The 20,855-nt window shown below is 33.6% G+C and overlaps 1 protein-coding gene across 2 annotated transcripts in view; it reads left to right on the top strand.

Moving 5' to 3' along the window:
* The window catches only part of EPHA3 (EPH receptor A3), a 398,195-nt gene that overhangs the window by 328,103 nt on the left and 49,237 nt on the right, over positions 1 to 20,855 (top strand). For both annotated transcript variants that reach the window (XM_056135456.1, XM_056135454.1), the window contains 4 exons: positions 4,450 to 4,552; positions 5,257 to 5,324; positions 11,389 to 11,514; positions 15,719 to 15,904. In XM_056135456.1, the coding sequence (XP_055991431.1) occupies positions 4,450 to 4,552; positions 5,257 to 5,324; positions 11,389 to 11,514; positions 15,719 to 15,904 (483 nt within the window). The remainder of the gene's footprint in view (positions 1 to 4,449; positions 4,553 to 5,256; positions 5,325 to 11,388; positions 11,515 to 15,718; positions 15,905 to 20,855) is intronic.

Raw genomic sequence — 20,855 nt, 5'->3', positions numbered from 1 at the left:
GAGAAACCACTTGCTAAAGACATGAAGGTAAAGAGATGAAAAAATGCCATGGAAATCTATATGAACTTTATTTAAAGCAAAGTGAAATGCAACTTCATTTAACCACAAATTTTTCTAAATATTTTATAATGTTTAAGTGGTACAAAGAATTTATTTCATTTTAAATTATGACAGATTTCTCTTTTTTTCAAAGTTTTTAATGACTATTTGAAATGGCAGCAGCAAAAGTTTTTAATGACTATTTGAAATGGCAGCAACAAAATTTACATTTAATCTAACAAGAAGGGTCTCAAATAGCAAATAAAATAAGCAAATGTGTATCATATCCTGTGGCATATTGAAGGCAAAGTGATCACTTTGCCCTAAGCATTGATTATGTTGATATGTACTTGGAACATCAGTCTAATCATGGTTGTGTTCTTAATTATCACTTGACCCAGTCAGATAAGTAAAATTGAAAAATCAACAAAAAAAATCCAGAATTGAGCTGTGATTCCAGATTTACCACAGATATAGCAGTGGTAGTGATTAGTACTCTCAAACATTTAATATTTTAGTGTTTCAAGATTTAAAATCTTTATTAAAAAATAGGTCAAAGAATTTTTGCCAGATATGTTTTATATTTTACATGCTTCTACTCATTTCAACAAAGCAGATGAAATGAGTACATAGAAAGAAAAATATGAACTTCAAAATAATCACTCTCTGAAAAATCTAGTTGCATAGTTTGACTTTTGGAAAAAAAAGATCAGTTTAAAACAACTACTTCACCATAGAATTTTTTCAGACTTAAAACTTCTGAGAGAATCAGAGATAGTATAATGGAGCTCCAATCTTACATGCAGCAAACTGATTCAACCCCCAGAACTATATATGGTCCCTCAGCATGCCAGAAGTGACCTCTGAGCACAGAGCAAATAATGAGCCCTGCGAATCACAGGGTATGGCCCAATACCCTCCATCTTTGTTTCCACCAGAGGAAAAAAAAATTAAACAAGAAATATAGAAAAAAAAAGAGAATAGGACTCAGAGGCCTTATTAGAGTAAAAGTTACATCTGTTAAAATCAGAGTACAAGTTGGGAAATCAAAACCTTCAGAGGATAAAAGCTGATTATTAAGAGAAGTGGTTTTTTTTTTTTTGATTGGTTTTTTTGCCAGAAAATGGTTGGTATAATATGGTAATAGAAGAAATGAATTGTAGTCCAAGGATAACCTTGGCAAGACATTTCATACTCACTGTGTTCTCCTAACTGAAAATTTGTGAACTTTACTGTGTATAGGTCAATTGGAATTTTATGTTGAGAAAGTTGATTATATTTTGTAAAGTGTGAAGTAGTAACATTGTATTGCACCTCACGAGGGTGGCTGTGTTGTGTGATATTTAAAGAAATGTTGCATAATTTGAACTTCCCAAACATTTCAAGAGAAAAAAAAAACACACGGAACAAAAGAGTTTGAGGATTGAAGAATTTCTCTGAATATTACATACAGTATTGGTCATAGGGGACATACATTTCATACTCTTCAAATTACTGAACTTTCTTTTCATAATCTTAATGAACAAGTAAGCAGAAACATTACTCTTCTGTTGTCTATACTAGTGGACATTAAGATGGCCTGACAAAAGGTTGACAGGTGTCATTATAGAGAAAAATGAATGTGACAAATTTACATATTAAATGCTGTGTTCTGAGAACTTTGTTGAAATGTTATATTTTAAAATAACATCAATTCATAGATATATCAGTCAATGAAAAATAGGAAATTATCATTATTTTAAATTACTAATCTAAGTCCTGTTCTGGGAAGTAGACATTAAAATGAAATTATAAGGGTTTTATAAGAGAAATACCTTTGAAAGGTAAAATGGGGAGATGCAGAAATAAGAAATAAGCAGTACCCATACTGAGGTGCAGGTCAAACATATATGCAGAGGAGAGAAAGACAAAGAGCATATAGCAGTATACACATGGAAGGATCTTTTCAAAGGAATGGAGATGCTCAGAATGAATATTGTCTCTAAGAAGATCCTGCATTGATTAGAGATGGTCTCTCTCCAGTCTACTTGCTTTAAATCACTGTAACAAATATGGCATCCTTGTGCAAATGGAGATGCAGCAACTGGAAGCTGTCTGGGCAGAGGGGAGGGCTGTCCAGAGCAGACACTCTGCATCTGAATAGAGTGAATAGATTTCCAAAGCTGTTTATAAAAACGCTGTCCTGTCATAATCGGTCTTCTTTTTCAAATGCTTTAAAAAGTTTTAAGAGCCAATCTGCCATGCTTCTTTACTCGGTTCTTTTGTTTGTTTGGGGACCACACCCAGTGCTACTCAGAGTTTACTCCTGGCTCTGTGCTCAGGGAGCACACCTGTAAAGGTTCAAGAGACCATATGTTGAACATTATTGGTTACAGGCAAAGCAAGCACCTACCCTCTTTACTATCGCTACAGCCCCACTTATGGAACTTTCAGAATATTCAGTAAGAAAAGAATCCTAACAGGCTCTGCTACAGAATTTGTATTTTATCCTGAATGATGCATAATCCTGAAAAAAAAATTATGCATAAGAATAAAAATGATCAAATTCATGGTGTAGAATGAATAATCTGCTGGTCAGTTAAAAGATTGTTGAGACATACATAGAGGCATTCAAGAATTTCTAGTGATAATACAGATGAGAAATGAAGGCATGAACACAGATTTATGAGAAATCAGTGATTTCTTTGCACAGAATGATCAGGAAAAGGAGAGAAGAAGATAACCTCATATTTATGATCCTAATACAACATATTTGCTCTGGAATCAGCAGCATCAATACCACTAAAAGTTTAAAACAGTTGCAAAATCTCAGCTCCCAATCTAGATTCAGTGATAGAAATTTTCAAAAGGTATCACTTACTCTGTATAACCATTAAACTTAAAGAAACACTGGATTTGGTCAAACAACAGTAACAGTGTCTGCATAAAGAGTTAGCTAATAGTCTACATATCTCCTTCTTCACTACTACAAAGCTACAGTACTGTATCATGAAAGTCACAGTAACGGTCACGGTCCTCCCATTGTTCATCGATTTGCTCAAGCGGGCCCAGTAACATCTCCATCGTGAGACTTGTTGTTACTGTGTTTGGCATATTGAATACATCACGGGTAGCTTGCCAGGCTCTGCCGTGCGGGCGAGATACTCTCGGTAGCTTGCCGGGCTCTCCGAGAGGGGCGGAGGAATCGAACTCGGGTCGGCCATGTTGGCTGCGTGCAAGGCAAACGCCCTACCGCTGTGCTATCTCTCCAGCCCATCATGAAAGTATCATAGATAATATACAAATGAATGTGACTATGCTTCAAAAATACTTTTATAGTCACTCAATTTTGCATTTTATATGTATTTATCCGCCACACTATTTATTATGACTTTTTATAGGTAAAGGTAAAGGCCCTCCCGTTGATCGTCGATTTGCTCGAGCGGGCCCAGTAACATCTCCATTGGAGACTTTGTTGTTACTGTGTCTGGCATATCGAATACTCTCAGTAGCTTGCCGGACTTTTTATAAAGATTAAAAAATATAAAGTCATTTTAAGCTCCTAAATTAATGGCGGGTCATATTAAGTTCGTGGAAAATTTCTTGTCTAGGAAAATGAAAGAATGATAGCACCCTCTGCAAGTTAGAAAAAAACCAAGGAGCGGAAGAATTAATATATAGAGAGCATAATAAGCAATAAACATACTGGAATTTTACATATATACAAAGTTACATATATATTTGTCTACATATGCATTATATTTAGTTATGTATATTTGTATAAATAATGTATATACATGAAATCTTTCTATATTTAAAGTTATACATTTGTATAAATATGTGTATATATATATATTTAGGAAGATTTTGTAAGCCCATTTTTGGATACGCTACCTAATTTCCAGTTCTGTGACTGATTTTGGTTTATCAAGTGAGTTTCTTGGTGCCAAGGAGGACACTGAAAAGCATATTTCACAGAGTAGTACTCAAATCGCGTCTGATTTGTCATTTAACAAGACTACTTCATCATACTAAATAAAACTTTTTTATTTTTATACTTACTGGCTGGAGCGATAGCATAGCGGGTAGGGCGTCTGCCTTGCACGCGGCCAACATGGCCGACCCGAGTTCGATTCCTCCGCCCCTCTCGGAGAGCCCAGCACGCTACCGAGAGTATTCGATATGCCAGACACAGTAACAACAAAGTCTCCAATGGAGACGTTACTGGGCCTGCTCGAGCAAATCGACGATCAACGGGAGGGCCTTTACCTTACTTACTAACTGAATCACTCTTTCTTTTTTTACGCTGTGTCAGACATCGAGCTTCATGTTTGTGAGAGCAGAATAAATATGACTTCATTAAATGGACCTTCTGTGTATAATGTGTTAATGCCTGTTCTTTTCTTAATTTTTTTCTCTTCACCCTCACAGCTTTCTCCATCTCTAGTGAAAACAGCCAAGTGGTAATGATAGCCATTTCAGCGGCAGTAGCAATAATTCTGCTCACAGTTGTAACTTACGTTTTGATTGGGAGGTGAGTTCACACTTGGCTTTATGACTTATTTTCATTATTTCTTTGCTTGCTCTCCTTGATTGCTACTAAAATCTGAAGAGGTTGGTAAATAAAACATCTTAACAAGTAGATTGCCCCCACACAATTTCTAGATCCTTCTACATTTTCTCTCTCTTAACTGGTTCTCCAACTTTATTTTTCCCTCTTTTCATTAAATTTCTGCCTTTGGTCTCCAACACTTCTCTCTTTTGACATCACCATCACTTCTATTTTTTTTTACTTACTTTTTTTTTTCTTCTAATTATCCCCGAACTCTTCAAATATACTGCAAATTTCCCTGACACTCTCATACAGAACACTGGTAACACTGCACAGCACTAATCGCTCACAATGGAGACTTTCCCCTTCATTCATTCTAACAGCAGTCATTTTCAAAAATACTATAAACACATTCTAAGGCCATTATAAAAACTGAACCTAAGGGGCTTGCACAGTGGGGAAGCAATTCTGCATGTGTCCTCATTAGGCAGCTTTCCAGGGTCCCCAGAGAAAGAGGATTTCCATAGAGAATTTAGAAAATATGAAGTCATTAAACTTCCACCAAAGCATTTAATTGAGGAAAATGATTTTCCTCTCTCTCTCTTTGTACACTCTGAGCATAGAGAACTGTTTTAAGTTTATTTTCCTTATGGCTTCTTTTTTTTTTCTTCTTGATTTACCTCTAGGTTCTGTGGCTACAACAAGTCAAAACATGGTACAGATGATAAAAGACTTCATTTTGGGAATGGGCATTGTAAGTTTTCACCTTGTTTTTGTTTGTCTTTTGGTAGAACTATTTATTTTAGTTTTAGCAGCTGTTGATTTATAATTGGATAACCTCCTCCTGATGAAGAAAATTCAAAAGTGATTTTTTTGGGGGGGAATAGTCAACAAATTAAAAAAAATTAAACAGAAGAAAATTTATGATTCTGCATTAAGCCATTTTTATGTCAGCACAGTTTAGCTAACATAGGGTAACCTGTGGTTTATGCTCAAATAATGCACGTGATGGGGAGTATATACTATTGCAGCTCTGCATGGCTGAAAGGCAAAGCGTATCTTCAATTTCCTTATTACTAGCCCTTTTCTGAAATCTAAATTGGAGCCTTTTCCTGTTTCTAACTGCCAAGTAAATATAAACAACTTCTGTTTATGTGAAATGCCTTACTCCATTTGGTCAACCAACCAGGAGAGAACTTTTAGAATAAACTGTTTATTTTGGAGTTACATGATACCTAACTGGTAGAAAAGCTAGCATTCCTTCCTCCTTTCCTATTTTTAAAACAATCAATTGAGACCCTTTTAAATAGGTTCTAAGATAATTACTCTTTTAGGAAATAAAACTTTTATGTCTAAAAAAAGATTTATTTCCCATTATAACAAAATAAAACATCCTGACTAAACACTAAATTTTCCAAAATATGATGCAGTTTAATATGGCAATTAGTAACCAGTGTTTGAAAAAGGAAACAAAATGTTCTCATAGATATTAGTAGAGAAAATATACTCCTGCTCAAATGTTCTCACATGATTTCACTAAAATTAATACAAGTTGTAAGTACTTCTTTGACATTCAGTATTTTTCAAATCTATATGGTTCTTACTAACCTTTGATTTTGTATCTGAAAATGATAATTCAGTCATAACTGACATTGAAAACTTGGTTACCTGTTGCTAACAGTCAGAAGGCATATTCTGGATAAAATAATGATGATGATAATAGCAATAATAATGTTTCCAAACTATGAGTGAATATCAGATGGGAAGAGAGGCAGAGTTTATAGAGAACATTGATTATTTTGAAAATTTTATTATAAAGTAACTGTGGTGCAGTTCACAAAAGCAACCATGTACTCTTTTTCTGTTATCATTTTCTCTTTCTTTCATATTAGTGAGATTACAAACTTAAGTAGAAGCAAAGAATAGGATGCCTGTCCCCATGATCCCACAGAGTGCTGAATCATAATCACCAGGCTTATGTGAGAGAAGTTTACAGGGATAGAAGTTATATCTCTGTAGAATTTATTTTACTTTTGTGCTTTCAATTCGAGTTGGAAGATTTATGTAAATACTATATGTGGAATAAGACCATGTTGACTTGGTTCTCTATGTAGGAATAATCACTGTCACTGTCACTGTCCTCCCGTTGCTCATAGATTGATTTGCTCCAGCAGGCCCAGTAACATCTCCATCGTGAGACTTGTTGTCACTGTGTTTGGCATATTGAAAATGTCACGGGTAGCTTCCAAGCTTTGCCTTTCGGGTGAGATGCTCTCGGTAGCTGCCGGGCTCTCCAAGAGGGTCAGAGGAATCGATCCTGGGTCAGCCGAGTTGGCCTCGTGCAATAATAAAACTGATGAATTTGAAGCACTGATAAATTATTATGTGCAATAGTTACTAGGTTCTCTGTCACTCTAGCTTTAACTGTTGGTTTATGTGGTAGAGTTTATTGAGACTTTCATTTTCCTAAACACACATATCCCTATTACACAAACAAACAAACAATTTTTTTTGAAAGAGGAATTCTTTTTATCCTAGCTACAATGGACATAAAAGTAACTTACATACATGTCATAAACTTTCTGCACCTCAGTACTACAGCTGGTTTATTTCAGATCTTTTATTTGGTTTTGCTTTTAAAAGCTAACTATGAACTATTCCCCCCAGCCTTGTTACAAATCCTATAATAGGGCTTCAAAAGGAAAGAAATGTGTTTCACCTCCTGAGAGTCTGTCCCCTTGCCCTTTCTGGCTTGGCCTTTTTTACTTTTTTTGCTTTCCTTGGGGCAACTCATGCTGGTAAAATGGAAATGTAAATTATTGTGTTTGCACAGAATGAACTGTAAAGTAGTGCAGCTTAACACATGTGCATGTGTTTATTATCTGGTTTTCTTGACAGAGCCCAGTCACTCTCTATACTGCCCTTAATTATTGGTGTGAAGGGATTATGGGCCTTGAATTCTGAATCACCTGGTTCTTGGAACCTCTGGCTCAGCAGTTAAAAATCAGCAGTTAAAACTCCACGATAAACAGGCCATTCTATTGTGTTTGTGTGTATTTATAGTGTGTCCTTTCCCCAAATGTCATGTGGCAGGAAGTGCAATTTGCTTGATTTTAAATAAGAATGATTAATTTGATTGTTTTTATTTAGGAATGTTTATTAAATTTTCAGACTATTTGGCAATACAGCATTCTAGGAATGATGAATACTAGAGAACAATTGTAAGCATGCTTTCCAGACATTTTTAAAACCCATAAGTAAAAATTTGTGACACTGTTCTTGACAATCACCCTTATAATCTGTTTTGTAATTTTTGAGACCATTTGTTTCCCCACTTAATGTCCTTATATTCAGTAAGATGAATCAAATATAACTGTTTACCAGAAAAATGATACTTTTTACCTAGATATAAAAGTGTTACTTTTTTTTCATTTGGAAAAGACACCAGAAAAATGATACTTTTTACCTAGATATAAAAGTGTTACTTTTTTTTCATTTGAAAAAGACACTGGATTTCTTACAACGCTGATCTCTTACCTCACGATCACAAAAATAAATACAGGTTGTTTGATGTGTGGCTTTATTAAAATGAATCAATTTTACCAAGCAAAAAGAGTAAGACAAAATTTTATTTTCTGTGGTCTTTGAGTAGGTTTTGGTTACTTTTGTTGTTTTCCTTGCTCTACAACATGTGCAAACTACACAATAGCTGAAACCATGTGGCAGCAAGATTTTAAGAATCAAAGCAGCAGGAATAAGGCACCCAAAGGTAACAGAGCCCTGGGTTTGTAGGAACTGCCTCAAGAGCGAGGAAGCCACAGGAGCCTGGAGGCGTTGAAGGTTGTGCTACAAGCTGAGCCCAGTTGCTTTCAGTAGCAGCCAAGAAGTATGAACTGAGCCAGATAAACATTTAGTCACCATTCTGGGACAGGCTAGTGAAGGGAGCAGCAGATGCCTGCAGCTGAGGGGTGAGCAGTTAAGCCAGGCTCTAGAGCAGCTTTGGATCATGAACTTTTTTTTAAGTGTCTATTTAAGTGTCTTTCCTTAAATGCCCATGTAGCCATTTTTTGTCTGTTTTTTCTTCCTTTTTTTTTCTCTGTAAATACTGCAGTAAACCTCTATCACTACAAAAAGAGTAAAAATAAAATAACAAAAAGTACGATAGCTTTCATAAAGCTATTTGCCTATTTTGAGTAGAGTTAGAAGAGTAAATGTTGGCAGAGGTTGCCGTGTAATTATAACCTCTAGTAACGACTACTAGAGAGTGTAGTATGGAATACATGAACTGGACCGACCATGAGTTTTACAGTGATGTTTAGCAAAGAGTGAAGCATGCAAAGTCATCTTTATGTCAAAGAAAAAGGGGAAGGGGAGTCCGAGTCCAAATTCTGTTGCCAGGAAACTTTAAAGAGGTCTGTGAACAAACCTTATTACCAATGAATAAAAATATTAATAATTATGATATTCAGTTATGGTGACTATTAACTAAAAAGCAGGCACTCATGCTGGGAATTTGAATAGAAAGTTTTCAGACTTTCTCTGTTGCTGTCTAATTTTCGTTTGCTAAGCTTTTCAAAGCAGAATTTCCCAAGGACTGACTTCATAAGCCACAAAATGTTTGCCCAAAGCAAGCACCAAGATCTAGACCTTTCCCCATTTCTGGGGTTGGTGATGATCTTAACATTGCTGCTTTCTCAAATGACTTGTTGTAAACATGGGGAAAGGCTACAATTTCACAGTATCAAGTACCAGTGTCAATACCAAATTCAATTGAAGTGATAGTGTTGGCATTCCTCTACTTTCTCCAATTGCTCCTTCACACTTTCATTCCTACTCTATTTCAAAAATCAACAGAGAAGGAAAAAATAGCAGAGAAAAATAGTTTCTTTCATTAGGAAAAGAAAAAAATACTCTTGCCTTTTTTGTTGATGTTCATAGATTATATTAAGCATCACAGGTACATAATTATAATGTGGCATAACCAGGACATGTACAGTCTTAAAAGTCTAAAAAATGCCATTTCTTAGTTCAAATTCTGAATTCTTGGACTTTTTAAAAGTCAAGGATAATTGTTGTCATATCTAGTCTCTATGCAAAGTTTATACAAACTACAAAACTCATCAAAAGTATCATTATCCAACACAGAATTTTCAGTTGCCAATTTCCTGTAATAGTCTTTCATTATTAAGTGATATTGGCAAAGAAGGCTTGACTGTTATTTTTAGGAAAAAATATTTAATAATATAGCATGATAAAAGTAAAAAGAAATAGACTTTTTGTAAGTACATATGCTTCCTTCTATTATTGACAATATTACCTATAGTACTACATTTATAATAAATGAATATCGTATGTGAATATTTGTGGTTTCCTCAAATGTTACAACATTTTATATTTTTACATATCTTAGACTTCTTTTTAAAAAAATAGAGTTTTCTTTTTTAATGAAAGAAACAGTTTTTATTTGTGGGGAGGTTGGCATTAAGCCTCACAGGGTTCAGTGCTTATGTCCAGCTCTGTGCTAAGTGACTACTCCTAACGATGCTCAGAGAACCATATATAATGCCTGTGACTGAACCAGAGCCAGACACAGACAAGCAAGTCCCTTCATTTCTGCACTGTCTCTTATGTCTTTCTGGTTGTCTTTTAGAGAAAGTTTTCTGAACAGCTGCTTATGAGTTATTTTTCGAAGACACAGGCATCTCATAAATTTTAAATAAAATCTACACTAATTATTCTATACATGTTTTGTTACTTTTATTATAGAACATAATGAAAACTTTTACCTCTAGAGTAATTTAATATCATGTAGGTTTCTTATATTTAAAAATCTATAACTATTCTCCTGGAATTCAGCTCCTTGGAATCATTGTTAAATTTATTGGGAATACTTATCTTGTCTTTTAGTATATTGAAGATCTCTATATTAAGATTTAAGTTATACTGATATGTAAATATAATATCTTTGATATTTAATGATATTTGTATGGACAAAATACCTGTACATTTTCTATAGATGGAGATTAATATATAGATATTGAATGGCATTAGGGTACTTTTGATAGTAAATTCAGAATAGTGTCAAATAGAAGACATGTCATTTTATATGCTTTATCTAATTATAATTATAGAATATATTTCATATTATAAGCATATTTTATGATTCGTTGTTACATATTGCATTGTAATATATATTTGGTAATTGTTTTAATGCAGAATCATAAATGTGTTTGGGGTCAGAAAGACAGAATAGGAGTTAAGGCACTTGCCTTGCATACAGCATTTCTTAGTTCTATGACCAGACCCACATATGATCCCTGAACACTGCAAGGAGTGATTCCTGAGCTCAGAATCAGGAATAAGCCTGAGTGCTTCTGGGAATCTCTCCAAGACCAAACAAACAAAATAAAACAAACAAAAAGTGTGAAAGTGTGACATAATCTACTCACTGGAGAGAGAGAGGGAGAGAGAGAGAAAGAGAGAGAGAGAGAGAGAGAGAAAGAGAGAGAGATTTTAATTTCTAGGACTACACAATGTTGAACCATTTCCTTGAAACATACCCACCCCATTTTGAATGTTATTTTCCTTTAAGTGTGATTTTCAGGGGGGGAAATGCATGCCTCTTATTTATATTTAATTTTGAGGAACTTATTGTAAAAAATTGTTCAGCAGATTTCAAATTCTCTCACTTATTTTTGTGATATAAAAGAATTAAGAGATGTTATGGCTGCTAATACGAGGGAATTAAAAGCAATTGTAACATTTGTTCAACAAAGGTTTTAAAAGCATAGATGTAGTAATGCCTTTTCCCCGCTTAGTAAAACTTCCAGGTCTCAGGACTTATGTTGATCCACATACCTATGAAGATCCTACCCAAGCGGTTCACGAGTTTGCTAAGGAGTTGGATGCCACCAGCATATCTATTGATAAAGTTGTTGGAGCAGGTAACTACCACAAAACTCTGACCTACATTATAGTATGTTGATGACAAAGTTTACAACAACTGTGAGTGAAAATGCAGCCTAATATTACTCCAGCTCTGAGATCCAAATATATGGCTTTGAAAAGAGCATTTTCTGAACTTGTGATCAAAGGCATGCAGCAAAAACAGGAGAGTATTTAATGGAGTGCATTGGTTTCAAAGGTGCCAGACTTAAAGATCCATAGACCATGGCCAACTTTTATTTACTGAATTTCAGAGGTGGCGGCAGCAGCAACTCAATCTTCCCATGGCCACGCTGATCATGTATCACAAAGCCTATTTCACTAAATAGGGATAACAGGATAAAAGTGGGTCTCACTTTAAATAAGCCCACTAAATATATATATATATATATACACATATATATGTGTGTGTTTATGTATGTGTGTGGATATATATATGTCCACATACACATACATATATAGGTATATGTATATATGTATGTGTGTAGAATAAAGGTTATTTCAGAATGTCTTTAGCATAAAAAAAATGAACTATTAAAACATGGACTACAAATATGTTTCCTCACAGCTATTTTGTATGATTGATTTAAGTATCATAACTGCTCCATTTTGATAATTACCTATAGCTTTATGTAGTGCAAGTTTGTTTTTATTGAAACATCTTTTCATATAGATTTCTCCTTATTCTTATCCTTAATTTACTGAGTTATAACATGAATTCATATTAAGTGATTTTTGACAGTTATTTCATTTTTCAGTATAATTTATATTTATGTGTATAAGAAAACAGAAACTTAGATACTTAAACATATAAACACTCATGAGCTTAACTACTATTCAAGAGCTAAAATAAGTAATGGTTTTATACTATCTCCTGATTTTAAAATATTGTTAAAAGTACTCTGTTCTAATCAAACAGAATAATATAAATAATTTATATTACCTATGTAAAATTATTTACCTATTTTTAAATTTTCCTAATGTTGTAATCTCCTAAATTAAACATGTGCCAGATTAGATCAATCATTCAGCATGTAGAGTATATGCTTTGCATACTGAAAGGTCAATTTTAGCCCCTAGTACAGAATGAGCCCATAGTAGCATTTTATAAAGAGCATTGAATTAATATGTAGTACTTCTATATATAATGCAGTGTATTAGTAACTATAGCATTTCTGCTACAAAAATATTACATTTGACGTTGGAGTGATAGTGCAGTGTATAGGGTCTTTGTCCTGTATATTGTTAACACTTTGATCCCCATCACCTCGTATGCTCCTAAGCCCCACCAGGAGTCATTGCTAAGCATAGAGTCAGGAGTAAGCCTAGCTGAGTGTGGCCCCCAAAGTGGAAAATATCCACCCCAAATATCACATCAATAAATTTTGTGATTTTAAAATATAAGAATTAGATATAGAAATCACTTTTCTACTCATTTTTAATTTATCTAAGAAGAGAAGTAGAAAAAAATTTATTTATACGTTTGAATTGAACTAATAAATAAATGGTGGCCAACTTTTAGGTTACACATTATGTTTCTTCTGCTAAAAGCATAATTATTAGTAAGATACAATTAATATTTCTATGTTATGGATAATAAAACAAGACTCAGAATAATTATGATTCTTAAAGTCTCATAACTGTTTAATAATAGAAGCAGAACAATTTTTAAAATTTTTTAAAATTTTTAAAAAAGCATGATTTTTAAAATCATGTTTTATCCAGCAGCATGTCCCAAACATTCTGTTCAGAAAATATGTTATAGTGACTTCTAAATTTACAACATCCTATCAAAGGGGCCAGTAATATAGCTCAATATTAGAGCATGTGAAAACATGTTTGAGGCCCTGGGATTAATACCTGGAATTATAAAAATAAATAAGTAAAATAAAACACAAATAATTATGTCATTTTGATTTATCCTAATGGCAGAATTTCTGAAAATAAAATTTTATTATGGTTACTCTTTTATGGTTTGCCCAAACTTTTTGTTATACAAAGAGAAATGGAACTCTGAGAAAAGTTCCCATAATCATGGGAAGACGATAATCCTTGCTCTTGTACACATATTAAAACAATGATATACTTTGTATCATAAATTCTCTTCCTCCAAACAGTACAATATATAACTTAAAATTAAAAAGACAAATAAATATTCTCAATTTTGGTCCCAATTTTTCCAAAGTCCTTATGAAAAATTCTAACTGCAGTTATTTTTATTTTCTCTTTAATTTCTCAAAAAAGAAAATAAAACTTAGACCAGTCTTTTATTTATTTTTCATAGTGCATATTTTACTGTTGCCAGTTGATGAGTAATCATTACATTAATGTATGATAAACAGATTTTAAGCCTTAAAGTGATTTTGACAAGCACCGTTGTTTTGAAAGTAGAGGCAAGACTGAATTCCTGAGAAAAGGTCAAGTCTGAGATGGTTTAGAGTTTCCTGGAGAGAAGCAAGTAAACTGTCCTGATGCAGTTGGTAAATCAACAGGAAGACCTGCTGTTTTGTGGGTTGAATTAGAAATGGAGAAGCATCTCACTTTTTGACACCTCTGACTTAACACATGGAGCAGAGATTTTTATATAAAAATGCACTGAGCAGGTTGAATAGAGAATATTATTTTATTCCATAGAAAGTTAAAATTTTTATTAAAATTATTAAAATTAAAATTATTTATAAAATTCTCTAATACTGAAAAGCAGTTTTTAGTGTTTCAGCAACACATGTGAATGCTTATATAAAATTAGGCATCTTGGATGTGGAACATTCTATGGATGGGACTAGTTTGTGGTAATCACTACAGTAGCAGTGGGAACTGAAAAATGTATGTAAAGAATCTGTGCTCAGGAAGCTCAAAACCTAAAATATTATGGGGAAAGCTCCATGGCAATGTATGTGTCCAAACTAATCATAGCAATTTCATAACCATTTTATTACATGACTCAAAAGTTGGCAAATTCAACTAATTCTTGATTACTCATTTAAGGCAAACATCTTTATTGAAAACATTGAATTTAAGAAAATGTTTCTACGGTGACTCTAGCTAAAATATATTATTCACTTGGTGTGTTTGCTGTCGGGATTGGGTCACAATTAGTGGTATTCAAGGTTTATTCCTAGTTTTGTGATAAGAGGTCACTAGCACAGCGGGTAGGGCGTTTGCCTTACAAGCAGCCAACATGGCCAACCCGAGTTCGATTCCTCCGCCCCTCTCGGAGAGCCCGGCAAGCTACCGAGAGTATTGGATATGCCAGACACAGTAACAACAAAGTCTCCAATGGAGACGTTACTGGGCCCGCTCGAGCAAATCGACGATCAACGGGAGGGCCTTTACCTTTACCTTTACCTGGAGGTACATGGGTGCCAAGAACCCAACTGGAATTGACTGTGTGCAAGGCCAGCACCTTAATTCCTGTACAATCTCTCCAGCCTTGTGTGTGCTGCATTTTATTTAATATTTATATCATAATTATTTTATAGTTATTTTTATTTTGCTATGCCATTGTTCTCCTTCAAAAGTACAGAGAACTTTGCAAGAAATGTATGACAAACCCAACACACCAGTAAAGTTAAGTGATAGGAGGTTACTTTATTCTCATTTTCGGAAATTTTATATATTTGGCAAAATTTAGCTTATTCTACAAAACAAAAACTCATCAAAAATGAGGTTAAAATTCTAATTTGATGCCGAATCCATAATATCTATGCTAATTAATTGACTTACTTTGTTTGGGGGGCCATCCCTGGCAGTGCTCAGGATTTATGGCTGGCTCTGCAATCAGGATCACTCATGATGGGTGTGGGGTTGCATATGAGTAGCTGAGGAGAGAACCAAGGTGGATAAAGAGCAAGCATTCTACCCACTGCACAATCTCTCTGTCCCCTGATAATTATCTATTATATTGATGTTGTTGCTCTGAGTACTATAAATGAAAAGTCATAGAGATAGCTCTTAATTTTCAGTTTCTTTGTTCACATTGCAGCATTTATAATGTGATAAATCCATTTTCACTAGACCATAGACATCCTGTGATCTGAGTCTCAGAATAACATAAAAATAATTTAGTATTATATGACATAGACACACATATTGCAGCTCAGTGTTATCAATATTTTAAATGGAATTAAATACATTTTTCCTGTTCATCAATTTTATCATATAGCTCCTAACCTTTGGTTGTGCTATTTTTCATTTTAACAGGTGAATTTGGAGAGGTATGTAGTGGTCGCTTAAAACTTCCTTCAAAAAAAGAGATTTCAGTGGCCATCAAGACCCTAAAAGTGGGCTACACAGACAAACAGAGGAGAGACTTCCTTGGAGAAGCCAGCATTATGGGACAATTTGACCATCCTAATATCATTCGACTAGAAGGAGTTGTGACTAAAAGTAAGTCAAAGGGCAAGACTGACTTTTGGGTATGTTGAACTGAGAGTGCTTAAACCTAAAATTATTCTTTAAAATGTTTCCACTCAAGGCTGGAGCAATAGCACAGTGGGTAGGGTGTTTATCTTGTACACGACTGACCTGGATTCAATCCTGGTGTCACATATGGTCCCCCAAGCACCGCCAGGAATAATTTTTGAGTGCAGAGCCAGGAGTAAACCCTGAACATCTTCGAGTATGACCCCAAAAACCCATAAATAAATAAATAAATAAAATGTTTCAACTCTTTTAGTCAGTACTAGAAAAAAATGCCCATTCACAGTTAACATCATTTTCCTTGAGAATGAAACAAAAACTAAGAATTTTGATAATGCTATTCTAGATCTAAGCAAAAAAGAAACCTTATAGAAATTAGGAACAAGGTATTGGACCTTAAGATATGTTGATACTAGGTAACCGAAAATATAATTTTAGAGAACTTTCTGTTACATAGTCAGAGAAAACAATGACTCAATTTTGATAGGAGCTGCTGGGAACTCCCAGCTAGCTCAGGTCCCTTTTATTTTTTCACAAGCTTTATTTACGCTTCTAAGTCTTTACCCCCGCTGACTTTAGCAAAATTATTGGCATTTTGGGACATGCTTCTGAACTGTGAATTTGGGACCACAGTAGACCCAAGGCCTTTTCTCAGTTCTCTGTGGATTTCAAATAACTCTGCTCTGGGTTCCCAGATGGGTTTTCAACTGGTTTAGGAAAGCACAGCTCACAAGCTGTGATAGAAATCTGAACTTATTTCCATGATGGCTTCTCCAGATAGGCTCAATAGGGAGCCCATGAGGTTGATATGTGATTTTTGGCTCCAGTCCCAACAAAAACCTCTTGAGAATGTGCTGGTGTATGTGTGTGTGTGTGTGTGTGTGTGTGTGTGTGTGTGTGTGTGTGTGTTCTTCAAGATTTTGGACCACAGGGTGAAGAATAAGCTAAATTGGCGAATTGGCAGCCAACTCCTTGGAGTGAAAGACAACATATGGCAGAGAACTTGGCATCCTTTGGGGAATAATTCATTGGCACCACATTTACATATTCTATGGTTACCAACAGACATTACACATTATATTTTTCACAATGATTTTTTTTAACATTACATGGAACACTTTCCAAATGGCACCAATACCTATTCTCATTTTAGTGTGACTAAAAAGACAATTCTTCTCCCACAAGACCTTAGCATAATTGAAACATACTTTGATTTCCACTAGGGGCTTCATAGATAATATTTGGGATCAAGAATTTAACGCTGTGGAAGAACTTAGTCTTATATTGTAAAATGATACTACTGTAAAAACAATTTGTTTCTCTTTCTACTCTTAAAAAATTATATTATACTAATAGTAATAATAAATTTTTTTCTGATAATTTTTTTTACTTTACATATTTATCATAGCAATAAGGATTTGGAACCCTTTTTTCTTTGGGAAGAATTTACATGACCTAAAGATTTTAGAAATACACCTTTCTATGTTTAATATTCAATTAGTATTTATTTCATTGTAACATCCCCCAAGTAGTTGTCTTTCAGATATCAGCCCTACTGGGAGTAAAATGTCATTTCTACCTATGTAGCAATCCCTCTTCTAACTCGGAATTTTTCACAAGTTTGTCTTAATGAAGTGCTTCTTTTATATTTTCTTTGCACAATGCATATTATTTTATTCTAATGACTTAGATATGATCATTGCATTCGTTTTTAAACCTATGGTAGCTGTAATGAACAAAGTATTCTAACTAGAAATTAGCTAAAGACAGTAAGTATTCTAATGATTTTATTTCTTTCCTCAACTGTGGAGTTTTTTTAAAAAAAAAGTTTTCTTATATATGGAGTGATAATACAGCTGGTAAATACTTGCCCTGCATGCAGCCAATCTGGGTTGTATCCTCAGCACCCCATATATTCTCCCAAGACCCACTAGTAGTGATCCCTGAGCACAAAATAAGAAGTAAGCCCTGAGAGTTGCTGGGTTGTGCTCCTTAAAACAAAGTTTCCTCCTTTATTATTTTAATTTTTAATTATTCCTTGTATCTTCATTTAAAAATATTTTACAGTAATTCCTCAAATTCTTATAAAATGCCAGAAATTACTCAGTAATCAGTAATTAAAATCAAACTTGGATCTTAGTAGTTACGTAATTTAACAATGTTAAAGGAGGAAAGATTAACCATTAAATCAAAGAACAGTTTCTTTGATTACTAGTTATTTCTTCAGTGTTGGCTCATTAAATTGAACACATTTTCAAAACAGTGCAGTTGTGTAAATTCTTGCATAATTCAGCCAGTGTTTGAAAAAAACAATTACATTTTAACATAGGTAGAAACATTAGCTAATTTTTTTTTTTACCAAAACCTATAACTGAAAGAGGAGACAGGAGGAGGGATAGTGGGAGAGAAAGAGAAAAGTCACTAGCAAACTAAATATTACAATAATATTTAAGCTTACTGATAGCCTAAATAAATGATAAACTACAGTGAATCATAGTAATTGTCACACATTCTATTTGCAATGAAAATTCAATTCTCAAAGTACAAAATTATGGTTGCCTATCAAAGAAGTCCATACAATGATTCCAGAACTAGTAAGCAAGCAAAAACACCCACTAAAAATTTGTAAAAATTTTGGGTATTTGATCATTGTATAATTGAAACCCAAGCACAAAAATGTGTAAGTCTGCAACTGTACCTCATGATGTCTCACTATTAAAAATTTTTTTAATAAAAAAAATTTCAGGTATGTACATTAACATATTTAATGTTTAGTTAAGACTTAGTCTGTAATATTCTAATGTGGGTAATGAGTACTGCCTTATTCTTAAAGTGAGAGCTTGAAAATTCATATATCATCTTGGTTAAGTAATCATCTAAGTGTCTGACATTTTTGAGTATAAAAATCCCAATCCTTTCATATTATATATATAAATTGAGTAACAGATTTAGAATATATTTTGAATTCCTTTAGCTGTATATTTAAAAGCTCTGAGAAATATTACATCTAAAAGGAAACAAAAATACATCATAATGAAGTAAATATGTTTCATTTAACTTATAGGTAAAATAATTTCTCACCAGAGTTAATTGTGTAGCATACTCCTATTCTTGAATTTGCTCCCTGAGAATATATGACTTAAAACAGTTGACCTACAAAAATTCAGAAACATACAACTAGACAGAGAAAATAATCTCATAAGTTAATGAAGAAACTATACTTAAGGAGGGGAAATTAGGGTATAATTTTAAGGATTAATAAATAGTTTTAAAGTTCAATTTTTAACTTAACTCACTAGTTCTGAAATCTCATTAAGTCTAACCATTCAGAGACCTGCATCCTATATTTGTAGCATGAAAGTGTAATTATTACTTATCATTTCCAGATATTTTAAAAATTGGATAAATTTAGTAGAATTGACCCTTGCAAACATAAGTTATCACTTCTGGTCGAGTTTTAGATTTTAGCGATTACTCTGGAAGTATATAATAGAATTCTTCAAATCAGTCCCTTGCTAAAAATAAGCATTTTTACTTCTGCTATTAATTATGTGCTTTGAATTACTAGGTCTATTATAATATATCATTTTAGAAGTGTTTTAGAGAAAAGTTTTATTCAGTCTTTATATTTTCACTTATTTGAATTGAGCCATAAACAGTTGTAATGGTATGTCTTGGGTCTGATAGTCTTAAACAAGAGAAGGTGAGAGAGTCTCTGATCTTCAAAGTAGCAGAAAGCTGGAGGCAACATCTCCACACAGAACTCAGTATTAACATGTGTTATCAATTTTAGTTGAAGTTCAAAAAGATGGAACTTGATTTTAGCAAATGTTTGCTATTTCTGTCATCACACCATTAGTCAACTGCTATTCAAACTCAACAAGTTTTTCCTTTGGTCACTTTTCCCCTAGTGAAAAAGAAGTTATAATGGATGAGGTTGTTGTATTTTTTGTTGTTATATGAGGGGGGACTATTTTCTGAAAATTAAAAAGTAACAATGCCCTGTGTTATAACCTTGAATTATTGAAGAATATTATACCCAGAACAGTAAAATAATTTTTTATAATCTACACTTTTAATGTCTACTTTATTCCAAAAGCTTAGTTATTTGATTCAATTGTTTGTACCCTCCTTTTTCTATACATATGGTGACAAAATGTTGATAGTATAAGATGTCATTCTTTAACAATGATTAAAAATTTTTGCTATTCCCATTTTTAAAAGTGCATTGTGTCCTGTCTTGTAGTATTATGCCCCACTCTTAACTATTTTACAGAAATAGTTTAGAAAGGCTAATGTATACATCTATTTTTTATCAATTACCATACTTTTATATATGTGTTCAGAACATAACCTACTCACTTGCAATATCTATAAAATTAAGAAAACTCCCAATCAAAATACTGGGGGAAAATAAGTCAGTGTAAATATTTAAAGGTTTTCCTTGGGTTGAGGAGTAGTTGAGTAGCACTCAGATGTACTAAGAACTTATCATATTCTATGCTCAGGAATCACGCCTCATGGTCCTCTGGGGACTATACATAGTGCCAGGGATCGAACCGGGGCTTGCCACATAAGAGGCAAATGCTTAACCTCTGTATTATCTTTCAGGCGCTGAAATTTCTTTTTTTCAAGGTTGCTCTTTTATTTCTCTTGATTGAATTAGACATATTTGAATTATAAAATTACTTGTTCTGAAATTTACCCAGTGATTTATTAATAATTTTTCAAGATTTAATTTGTATTGCAAAATTGATTAGAGTATGAATTGTAAGAACCCAAAGACTTCTTTCTATGAATGCAATACTAAGTATACTATAACTGAAGGAAGATGAAATAGAAACTTTTAAAAAAATATGTCTGAATAAGAGCAAAAAGAAATTATCCCTATCTTTCAAAAATGTGATATAATAGTACC

The sequence above is a fragment of the Sorex fumeus genome, unplaced genomic scaffold (genome assembly GCF_029834395.1).
Source record: "Sorex fumeus unplaced genomic scaffold, SorFum_2.1 ptg000115l, whole genome shotgun sequence".
Taxonomy (NCBI): Eukaryota; Metazoa; Chordata; class Mammalia; order Eulipotyphla; family Soricidae; genus Sorex; species Sorex fumeus.
Note: the sequence above shows the minus strand (reverse complement) of the source record. Positions and strands in the feature narration are given on the sequence as shown.